Source organism: Nicotiana tomentosiformis, chromosome 6 (assembly GCF_000390325.3).
Source record: "Nicotiana tomentosiformis chromosome 6, ASM39032v3, whole genome shotgun sequence".
Taxonomy (NCBI): Eukaryota; Viridiplantae; Streptophyta; class Magnoliopsida; order Solanales; family Solanaceae; genus Nicotiana; species Nicotiana tomentosiformis.
This window is the reverse complement of record NC_090817.1, coordinates 85,617,090-85,628,558: the sequence shown is the minus strand read 5'-3', so window position 1 is coordinate 85,628,558 and position 11,469 is coordinate 85,617,090. Positions and strand designations below refer to the sequence as shown.

The window sequence follows — 11,469 nt, the reverse complement described above, 5'->3', positions numbered from 1 at the left end:
CATGTGCCATCAAGGTCGAGAATAGGAAATCGAACCTTTTCAAAGTCAAACAGAAGGATAACGAGATGCTCAGAGAGTCTGTGTCCCGATTTCAAATGGAACGAATGGATCTATCACCGGTCGCTGATGATTGTGTTGTTCAAGCATTCACTCAGGGACTTAATATTCAGAGCTCGGTGGCTTCACAGAAACTGAAGTAGAACTTAATAGAATACTCGGCTATTCGATGGGCCGACGTACATAACCGGTATCAATCGAAAATCAGAGCCAGTTATTACGGATCGACATGGAAAAATATACAATGGAGTTCGTTCGAACATGTGATGAATGGCAAAGACACGCTCCGATGATCTATCAACTCAGGGAGCTGCTCCACTCGGTTTTATCTTCATGGCCGTTCATGAAGTGGGGAATGGACATCGTTGGACCCCTTCTGTGGGCACCAGGTACGGCTCAAATTTTCTAAGTGGGTGAAAGCCCATGCATATGAGAAGGTCAGGGAAAAGGAGGTCATCGATTTCATTTGGGATCACATCATATGCCGATTCGGAATGACAACCGAGATCGTATGCGATAATGAGAAACAATTCATCGGAAGCAAAGTAACCAAATTCCTCGAAGATCACAATATCAAAAGGATCGTATCGACACCCTATCACCCTAGTGGTAATGGACAAGCTGAATCTACCAACAAAACCATACTCCAAAACCTTAAAAAGAGGTTAACCGACGCCAAAGGAAGATGGAAAGAAATATTACCCGAAGTCCTGTAGGCATACCGTATAACCTCGAAGTCTAGTATCGGGGCTACCCTATTTTCTTTGGTTTATGGCATTGAAGCTTTGATACCGGTTGAGGCCGGGGAACCGAGTATCAGATTCTCATACGCGACAATGGAATCGAACGATTAAGCTATGAGTACGAACCTGGAGCTATTAGATGAAAGGCGTGAGGCCGCTTTTATCCGGTTGGCCACCCAAAAACATTGGATTGAAAGATATTATAATCGAAGGGCCAGCCTTCGACACTTCAATACCGAGGACTTGGTACTAAGAAAGGTCACGCTAAGCACACGAAACCCGAACGAAGGAAAATTAGGGCCGAATTGGGAAGGACCGTACCAAATTATCGAGATCACCGGAAAAGGATCCTATAAGCTCGGAACAATGAACGTTGAGAAACTACAGAATAATTGGAATGTAGCTCACCTGAAATAATATTATTGCTAAGGTATGACCCCATCCATTTCCTTTTACTTATATTTCGGACTAACTCTTGCAGGTGATCGACAAGGAAAAGTACGAGATTTTAGGTATGAAAGCATGCGTTGCACACTTTTTTGCTTAAACCGATTTTGTCCCCAATGGATTTTCCGGCAAGGTTTTTAACGAGGAAACAAGCAAATCGTACTAACTTAGAATCGAAGGGCAGCAGCGAACCAGTGACGGTGATCAAAACAGTATTCGAGATCTCTCTTCGATCAACCTCGAACACTGAGGGGGCATTACCCTCCGATACAGACTTTAGCATGGAAAGAGACTTCAGGATTGAAGGGTCTCGATCGATAAGATTCTATGTAAGGGCCAAACAATCAAATGAACCGTGCCCGCATAGACTGCTCGAACCCTGACATAAAGCATGTACACATACATTACTATTATGCACAAGAATAAAGAGAAGTCTCTTCCTTGCAAACATCTTGTCTTTTAAATTTTTTTTCTTTACATTTCTTAAGGAATTCCCTGCTTCCGATCCCCTAAAGGAAACGAGCCCCAGGGCCACCTTAACCTGAGTTCGAATAATCACTCTCACTCAGGGACTACCGTCTGGAAAAAAACTCGGACGGTCCAAGCTATTAGACCTCGGGGGTATAAGACCTATTAGGCAACCCCCGAATTTTATAGGCTAAGGCCACCCCCCACTCGGGGAATGCCATCTTAGGAAAACCCGGATAGCTCGGGATAATGATATTAACACGGGACAACACTCGAATTATAAAGGCTATGGGCATATAAACTCGGCTCGGAGACGTCTGAAGCCCGTCATAAAAATAACAAGGCCTTAAAATTTTCTTAACCGGTTCCAAAGGCTATCCTCTACAGATTGTGACTAAAAGTCTAAGTACTTTGGGGAAAGAAAACTTTCGATCACACCGAACCCCTACGATTCCTTAAAACGAAATAGTTGAAGGTAAGATTTCTTCGAGTCTCTAAACGAAAACCAACTGTTTTATGCCAAAGCATGTAGATCTTTGCAAGTAAAAATAAACAAGGCAAAGAGAAAATTTGAAAGTTGTTGAAGGGAAAAGCCTTATATTCATAATCAAAAACTTCTTTTACAAGGGCCGAACTGCCCGATGAATTTTTTTACAAAGGCCAAAAACGACCTCAACAAAAAGATGACACAAAAAATAAAAGGCTAAGGCCGTTCTGGGTCAACAAAACCCGAGAAAACAAAAGCTTGCGAAAAATTCACTCTCAGCAAGTCATATTCTAAAAAGCATAAGTATTTCAAGGAAAAAGTTCTTGGACATACTGGGTCCCACGATGCTTTAGAGATAACGAAATCAAAAGCCAAGTCTATTCAAGATGCTGGACATAACTACTTAATGCTAAAGTATTTCAATCTTTGCAAAATATAAAAAGAAAATCAAAGGAAAGAACTCAAGAATCGCCAAAAAAGAAATAGAAAAGTTGTATTTACGAAGTATTATCTTTACAAAGGCCGAGCAGCCTTGACATACAATATGAAGTACAAAAAGGAATAAAATCGAACAGAAGCGACCTAATCTTTGCTAGAGCCCGCCTCATTATCGGGATTTTCGGGGTCTTCTCCATCCTCGGACCCAACTGAGCCCTCATAATCATCCTCCTTGGGATAGGCCAACTTCCTGGCCTCAGCTTCAAACATCTTGGCATCCTCAATCTCCGCAAATAAGTCAAAACCTCGAGCGTGAACTTCCTCAAGAGCCTGCCTACGGGATTACCACTTCATATGCTCGACTATATTTTTCGATTGGTCTTGAGCCGCTTCGGCATCAGCCTTGTACTGGGCCACCATTTCATCAGCTTCGGCCTTGACCACGACGACTTTCGACTTGGCCGTTTTAAGCTCCTTGGCCAGATTATCTCGATCTAAGACGGTCGAACCTAGCCGAGATTGAAGCTCCTCGACCCTTTGTCTCTGAATCTCGGCCCTTTCCTTTGCCGCTCTTAGTTGGATTTCGGCTGAAGTTAGTTGTGCCCGAACAACCTCTTTTTCCGAGGACAGACGATCCATCTTGCCTCTCCATTCATCGGTCTCAGCCTTGACTACATCCATCTCAGTTAGAAGTTGATTAATCCGATCGAGTTTTTGCTGGACCTGCAGATTTTGACCATCAGTCACCGAATCAAATTCATCATCACTTACATCGAAAACTTTTACCTGCTCGACCAAGTCAGCATGATCCTTCCGAGCAACCTCCAGCTCGGTACAAAGGTTCTTAACCTCCCCTTCGAGCTGCTCACTAAGAAGTTTAAAGGCGTCTCTCTTCTCAGTAAGCTCTCGAACTTCAGCTTCAAGTTGTTTCAGGTCATCTCGGTGCCTCAAAAAACCTCGTGATGAAGCACCGAAGCTTACAAGCAAAAAAAGAAACGCTAAGTCATCTGCGAAAAAATCTAAGTGTAAGTTAAAAATTCACTTAGGGAAGCATGAAGTTACCCGGTTCAACGCCTGTTGCGCTTCGTTGAAAAGGCAAGGTGCATTCACCTCGTTCATCTTAACTTGACCATCTTCGATCACCAGGCACCGAAGATAGATGGCCACCCCTACGGGGGGAAAAAGAATATGAGCGTCCTCCGGAAGGGAAAGAATAATGGTATGTTTTCGATCGGGATACGCAATCAGAGCAGGAAATTTATTGACCAATCTTGGGCTCGAAGAGGGCCCGCTTGCTTCTAGTTAAACATCGATTATGTGAATGAGGGCGACTAGGAAACCTCTATTACGCCAAGTGCCTCCTTCGAAGCGGTGCCCACGGCTCGCGAGGATCCGACCCCGACCTCCTCGGTTTCTCTAACTTGATGAGGGACAACCTCACCCCCCCTCTGGCTCGGAAGCTCCTTGACCTTCGGGCTGAGGCGGCATGCTATCCAACATGTCAAATGCCCCTTATTCCCCATCAGACTCATCTCTTAATCGGTAAAGTGAATCCGTAGGGCGGCGCTCGAGCACTGTTGCCTTCTTTGGGTTTTCGCACCAATCGCCTCTTCGATTTATCCTTTTCAGGGCCCGGAGAATTCAGAGCCTTTTTTCTTTTCTTCTCTTTATCCTGCTTCGGAGGAGGGGGCTTGGTGAAGACGTCATCGTCACCGGATGGGGGCCTTATTTCAACATCTTTTGGTAAACCTGCAAAAGGAAAGTGAAACAAGTTAGAAATCAACGTGTCACTACAACAAAATAAGAATTTAACGTCAATTATTTAGTGGCAATAACTTATTGGCTGCTAATTCATTTCTTTATGGAGAAATATTTCAGGAAGATTAGATATTGGCTAGGAAAAGATACTCTTGTACCGGCAAAAAAAATGACTACCCACTAAAAGCAACTAATTCAAACGAAATTTCACCATTTTATCTTTCCCTCACTTTTTTCACACCACTCAGCTATTCCCTCCAATTTATCAAAATAACAAAATTAATTTTGGAAAATTTGGGAATACTTCACAAAGGCTCGACCTGTCTCATCGTCGCTGAAACCACCACCACCGCCGCCACTGCAACTCATTTTTGTCTCACCGTCGGCTACCAAACCCAGGTAACACAATTATATCTTTCTACACTCTCGTTATCTCATTCCGTCTATTTATTTGGTCTCAAACATATATTCATATCTCTCTTTCTTTCCTTTACTGTTCTCCGATATGGTATGGTAGTGTATGTATGTATAAATCCATGTACATATATTTATACGCATAAATTTCAGTTAATGTTATTCTAATTCGATTTGTTTTCCTCACATCTCGCAGTTGCTAAGGTGATTTTTGTATATCTAGAGTTGGAGTAGTTCCCCTTCACCGTTTTCTGAGAAAATTAAATGGTTGCTCCACCCGCTCGAGCCCATTACGATTGCAGATTACCTCGTCAAGCTCTTCTTGAATGGCAATAGCAATAAGCTTTTTTTGTGTGTATAATATGGTTTATGCATTTGATATGACAAAGTAATGGGATGCCATATTGAAAATAGTTTTTGGCAATGTTTAATTTACTGGACTTCTCCTTGAAGTTGCTCGGTTAAACTATTTGTCCGCATAAATTTTTAGTGTTGGTGATAACTTCTGTAAACAAAATAGAAGAACGCTTCAAATATAGGACCTTGTGGTTGAATATGCGGATACTCTATTATAAAGATGAAGGCTTATTATTGAAGAACTTGTCTTTGCTTCTGAATTTGAATAGTTTAGTTTCTGATTTAGATGCTTGGCTGTTCCATAATTGAAGTCTTAAAGAGGTAGCTTAATTGATGATTAAGAAAGTTACATTTTTAATTAATATTTTTAAATATATGTATAATAATGGTGCGTGAATTTCTCCAACAACATATTACGGATACATCATATTTTCAATTCTCTGTTATCTTGTGTTCAGGATTAAGTCCCAATTGTATTTGATATTTTAGTGCAAATGTGGTTGTCGATGGCAGCACTATTAATTTGAGTCTGCGGAATACTGTAGGTACACTTTGTCCAGGGCATTAGTTTGCATTTTTGTTTTAATATCATTGTGATATTATTGACTACATCTACTATTTGATTGAACAGGTAATGAAGATTACAACAGCATGCGGCTCTTGAGGCTTGAGCTATCGCGGGCAGATGTATCTTGAATTTTAGACTGGCATGTTCTCTCGTTAGCAAGGCAATTATAAAAATGTCTCCAGAAAAAGGTAGAGTTCCTTCTTAATTTCAGGTTTCTTTAAAGTACTTTAACTTGTTTTATATAGTATTGTGAAGAAATGTGTACTCTAGCTGTAATACCAATTCTCGTTATCTTGAAGCAAGTCCATGAAGACCTTGGCTTGTTTTAGTTTTCACTTTAGTTATTTGGTCTTGAAAGCGTGTGAATTTACTAAAAATACTAGTACTGTCTACTGGGGCATTTTAGAATTTCTTATGTTTACTAGAAATGAATGGGTAAAGGTTGCCAGTCAAAGAAAAAAAATGAAAAGATTTTATGGTTGGTGATATTCAACACTTTTCTTGAAGGAACACCTTATTTTCTGCTCTTGTTATTATGCTTTGGTGGATCTAAATTGAGGCACTATGTTCCTTGAGTACCAATTTTACTCATTAGAACAAAGCCACGTTAGTATCTCCTATTTAGTCTGGTTTCATTGTTACTCATTAATTTTTTTTTTTTTTAAACTAATGTCTCTATTTGGTTAAACTGATATCTATTTTCTATCAGTCAACTTCGTCAACTTCATTTTCGTTGTGGATAATTTTCTTAGACTATGATTGCATTCTTTTCCGAATATCTTATCTTCTCTTTATGGATGAGAATGAAATGTTAGATACTTCCCTCTCTATATGGATAAGTACTGAAATAATAGACTAAAAAAGAGATTATTTTTTTCTTTATAGTTTTCAATGTTAAAAGTTATTGAGTTTACCAGGAAGTATGTTGGTTATATATATTGTTATCTTGTTTTGCTGAAAGATGGGCTATATCAGCAGATGAGGAATTTGAATTAAATATGATTAGGCATGGAGTTGAGAGGTGTTTGCTTGAAATTTAATTTTTTTGAAGAGAGTGCAACAAACTAAAATTTTAGGAGTTATAATTTGCTTACCTAGCTTTAGCCTTTTGGAAGACAATCACTATAAGAAAGTTGATAAAACATCTAACTAATAAAATGACTTGTCTAAATTGAAACAAATATATGTCTACCGTTGCACTAAATTACATGAAGTAATCTCTATGCTGAAACATAACTGTGTGGACTTAAAAATCCAACTACTTAAATGAGTTTAAACAATGAAGTTGTCTACTTCATTTACCACTGGAAGTAGCTATGCAATTTATTTTTCCATAGAGTCATGTATAATGACATTTCAGGCTCATTTATATTCGAAAGTGTCATAGCCATTTAATATGTTTGTCACGATAAGAGTTCTATTGTGAAGAACAGGCATTATAGTGTCTCAAAGATTTAGGATTGGTTAAGGACAAAAGAGAATGCAATTTGTTAAGTGTAACATACTGTATTTTGTTTGGACTGGCATTTGACCTTCTTCGTATTTTATAAACCTTTTTGAGTTTTGCTGTATTGTAATGGTTAGTAGGAAAAGAAATGCATTTCTTGTACACTTGATTTTGATTGAATTATGTAGTGGCAATTCCTTGATATGCCGCCAATACAAGTATGTAAAGGTCAAGTAGTTGTTTTCTTCACTGTTGATGAACTTTATATGTCGTTTATTTGACATTTATTTTTATTTTATTATTTCAGGTCATATATTGTGATGTTCATAAATATGACATGTAAAAGTCATTGTGATCAAGAGTTAGGAGAATCTGCCCGATGTAGCTTATTATCGAGCTTATAGCTACTTGATAAAACAATTAATTAGACGTGAAATCATATTAGTTATTAGATTCAGATAGTTTAGCATTCGTTACGTTGTTTACACTCAAATTATGGATTTGGTGAAGTACATTGAGCTTCTTGAAGTGAATTATTATTATTATTATTATTATTATTATTATAGTTATGGAATGTAAATAAGCATAACATGCATTACAAATGTTGGAGTAGTTCTTTCTTAATTTTTAGTGGCAAATACAAAAGTCGCTAAAATATCCTCTTTTATAGCAATTAATTTTACCGGCCATTACAAAAGTCATTGAATAGATGAATAAAGCAGAATTCTAGAATCGCTTTAACGGCCATTGTATTTGCTGCCAATTGAGGTACCGTTTATCGGCCATTAAATTGGTTTTTAGCGGCAATCATAAAGGCTGCAAGATGTATGACCTATGGAATGTTGGGGGGATATTAGTGGCCATTGTAATTGCCGGAAAATAAATGCCGCTAAAACTCAAGGACTTTTATCGGCCTTAAAAGGGGTCTTTACTAGCATTTGGTCTAATGGGTGTTAATAGCTTTGCCGACGCCAGTTACACTGGCCAAAAACTAATTGTCGGTAAATGATTTTGCCGCTATTTCTATTGCCGCTAAAAAGTATTTTAATTGTCGCAAAAAGCCTTTTTGGTTGTAGTGTGTGGAAGTAAAGTCAAATATAACTTAAAAAAAGAATCTCACCATGAGAACAGGTCTCCCATCAGCCCTTTGAAAGCTCATGCCAGGCACGCTCGGAATAAGATTTTCGACATTCGCGCAACATCATAAATAATCGATAAGAAGAAGGGCAAAAGAAAAATGATAAACAAAATCTTAAAGGCAAGGTTATACTTATGCTTCATGTTCCATTTCTCAGGAAATGACATGTCCTCGGCCGGGATTAAGTCCGAGGTCTTCACTCGAATAAATCGGCCCAACCAGCCTCGATCCCGATCCTCGTCGATGCTCGAGAACGGGGCCTTACTGGCTCGATGGACAAGTTTTATTAGCCCCCCTCGATAGAGTCGGGGACTGTACAGACGCATGAGGTGATCGATGGTGAAGGGGCACCCCTTGATCTTGTTTACAAAAAAGTGGAGGAGGATGACTATCCTCCAGAAGGAGGGATGAATTTGGCCTAGGGTCACCTCGTACCTCTTACAAAAGGCGATGATGACCGGGTCTAAAGGGCCCAACGTAAAGGGATAAGTGTAAACACTTAAAAAGCCCTCCACATGGGCGGTGATTGCTTCCTCGGGCGTAGGAACCACTACGTGCTTACCGACCCAGTTGCAGTCCTCCTTGACCTTGTCGAGAACATTGTCGGCCCGGTACCGAGGAGGTTTTCTCAACCTTGAAATCGGCTCCGATTGGATACCCCTCGGGGACAAACATCTTTAGAAGGGGTTCCGGTGTCGGTTCCTCAGTAACAACAGGCAAAACGTTCTCAGTCGGTTTCAATGAAGAGGGAGTTTCTTTTTGAGGAACGGATTTTGAAGTCTTTGCCATTGCTTTTAAATAGAGGAGAAAAGAAAGTGCTGATAAAAGAGGAGGTGTAATTAGCAGATAACTTATGAAAGCTTTCAGAAAACGAGAAGGAAAGAAGTTTGAAGATGAGAGTGATGAAGTTTTCTTAAAACACAAGTGCAAATATTTGAATGTAAAAGTTCTAATGAATGGATTAAAAGGGTATTTATAGTTTTCTCAAATGGCGGTTCGTATTCTAAAGCGGCAGACCGTTAACTGACACACATTCAATGCCTCGAAGACTGGACCAACGGGACATTTCAGCTATTCTTATTACTTACGTCGTAAATTTGTCGTCATTTATCATAGTGAGAATCAAAAGCTCATATAGTGAGAATCTGAGGTTCATATCGTTTCTCGTCATTTACTCTCCGAAAAACGAGGGGACTATCTGTATACGGTAGAAACTGAGCTCGCCTATTGCATGGCGTATCGGGGATGAAACATAATGGATTGAAGATCGACCTTGGATTCTATCGAACCTAGGTACGAGGGTAGAACATGCGCCTTCAAAGATTATCGAGTCAGTGACCCCGGAACTGACTCTGACTCCAAATTAGTTCGAGAAAACATCATCGAACCAAAATAACTGAAGGCCGAAATATCTGTAACCGGTCGAACATCACGACGGAATCTCGGCACGCATCAATGAAATCGATTAATTAGCAAATCATGAGATTTTTTACCTTATATAGAATTGTACCTAAAGTAGGACTCCCCTACTATATAAAGAGGGTCCGATTATTTGTAAAACACATTGTAACTCGTATCTCAAAGCAATAAACTATCATTTCTAGTTATTATTATCTCATTACTCTATTCCGGCATCGATTGTAGCATTTTCGACTCAAGGGTGATCAACCTTTAAGGCCAAGATTGTTCAACTTGTGTGGTTTGCATTTACTTTTCTTATCGTTAATTTCAATCTTAATCTGACTTCTCATTTTGTATCAAGTTAGATCGTGTATCCTTAAAATTACGTATAAATTCAATTGTTATCCGATTTTGAGGATAAACAACGTGGCTTGCACATGAGGAGCAATGTTGAAGATATAATTGATCTCTCTCTAATAGCTTAAACTATATATTTAAATGAGATGATCACAGTTATCGTATAGTACTATTACCTCAAGGTTTTTGAAGGTGGAACAACTATTGCTTTGGGTGCAACACTATGTCCATGGTAGAAATCATCACCACTCGATTGGAGTGGTTCCTTTCTTTTCCTAATACTTGCAACCACAACACGTGCCAAACTGGTGAATGAACTACCTTCTGGCTTAGAATAGGCGTAAAATCTGCGTCCCATTAGGAAAATGACTAAACCAAGAACACTAGCTCCTACACAAATGAAAAATCCAATTTTCCAGCTCACATTATCTTCAACATAGACAACAGCTGTGGATGCTAATACAGAAGAACCATATACGAAGAAAAGGAACCAGTTGAAGAAAATCCCTTGATCTTTTGGCTTATTAAATTGATTGGCTCCCAATGTTGAAAGGGTTGATCGGGAACCACCACTCCCCAGAGTTGCCAGAATTATGGCTGCATAGAGTACTACGTACTGAACTTTTGGTGTAGGACTGCACGATGTTGAGCCAACTTCACATGGTTTAGGCCTCAAAGAATCAAGTGTTGCTGTTAATTAACGCTAAAAGGATTGTGCCCTACAAAAAAAAAAAAAAAAAAAAAATCTTATAAAATGCAGGAGTGAAACTGTCTAGAACATTTACTAATTGGTCTCGTCAAAGTCCAGCTAGCAGCAATAACTTTGGCATAGTACTTAGATAGCTCTTATCAAAAAAAGAAAGTTGAAGAAGATGCAATTGTTGGATTTTCTTGTTAATATATGTGGACGTATGGATTAAAGTTAAAACCTACTATAAATTGGTTCTCTACCATAATAGACAACATATAATATGAACCGGAGATAGTAACTAAAAGGTTAAATACTTCGTCTAACCTTTATTATCTTCCTTCCCAGTAATTTGCAGTAAACTTTTAGTCATGTACGTGAGAAATCAGCGATTTTTGTGCATTATCTAGATTCTAGCAAGATACAGCAAAAATCCAACATTTTATACCGAAGTGTTCCTTCAGAATGTAGTGCAACAAGTTAAATTGAGGTTTAGAGGTGATAAAATGGGTAAACAGGGTATTGCATGGGCAAAGGCAATTCACATATCCCTTTGTACCATTGTAAGTACTTGTTGCCCAAAATCGCACACGCAACTATACGCGGTCAATCAAGTAATAAAGAGTGAGTAGAGTATCGTTCCCACGAGAACTTGTGATCAATTATTAACTAAATTAAGCGAATTCTAATTTATCGAGTCA

General features: G+C 39.0%; 2 protein-coding genes and 1 long non-coding RNA gene across 3 annotated transcripts; 1 reads left to right on the top strand and 2 right to left on the bottom strand.

Moving 5' to 3' along the window:
- Positions 1–2,982: 2,982 nt before the first annotated feature.
- Positions 2,983–4,172, bottom strand: LOC138894348 (uncharacterized). The gene is made up of 2 exons (XM_070179040.1): positions 4,082–4,172; positions 2,983–3,647 (listed from the first exon to the last, which is right to left on the bottom strand). The coding sequence occupies exons 1-2, from the start codon at positions 4,170–4,172 to the stop codon at positions 2,983–2,985; spliced, it is 756 nt and encodes a 251-aa protein (XP_070035141.1).
- A 368-nt stretch (positions 4,173–4,540) lies between these two features.
- Positions 4,541–7,744, top strand: LOC104100825 (uncharacterized). Its single transcript, XR_687340.4, has 3 exons — positions 4,541–4,797; positions 5,801–5,925; positions 7,492–7,744. It is a non-coding gene; the product is annotated as an uncharacterized lncRNA (long non-coding RNA).
- A 2,508-nt stretch (positions 7,745–10,252) lies between these two features.
- LOC138894347 (protein NRT1/ PTR FAMILY 2.3-like) lies at positions 10,253–11,141 on the bottom strand. Its single transcript, XM_070179039.1, has 2 exons — positions 11,096–11,141; positions 10,253–10,770 (listed from the first exon to the last, which is right to left on the bottom strand). The coding sequence occupies exons 1-2, from the start codon at positions 11,139–11,141 to the stop codon at positions 10,253–10,255; spliced, it is 564 nt and encodes a 187-aa protein (XP_070035140.1).
- Positions 11,142–11,469: the final 328 nt, after the last annotated feature.

What these genes read in the sequence shown, in the direction of transcription:
- LOC138894347 (XM_070179039.1), bottom strand. Translation starts at nt 11,141, where the DNA reads ATGACTAAAAGTTTACTGCAAATTACTGGGAAGGAAGATAATAAAG. An exon ending in TGGGAAGGAAGATAATAAAG is followed by an intron (nt 10,771 to 11,095) that starts GTTAGACGAAGT and finishes GTTAATTAACAG; the next exon opens with CAACACTTGATTCTTTGAGG.
- LOC138894348 (XM_070179040.1), bottom strand. Translation starts at nt 4,172, where the DNA reads ATGAGTCTGATGGGGAATAAGGGGCATTTGACATGTTGGATAGCATGC. An exon ending in GCTTCCGAGCCAGAGGGGGG is followed by an intron (nt 3,648 to 4,081) that starts GTGAGGTTGTCC and finishes ATTTTTTCGCAG; the next exon opens with ATGACTTAGCGTTTCTTTTT.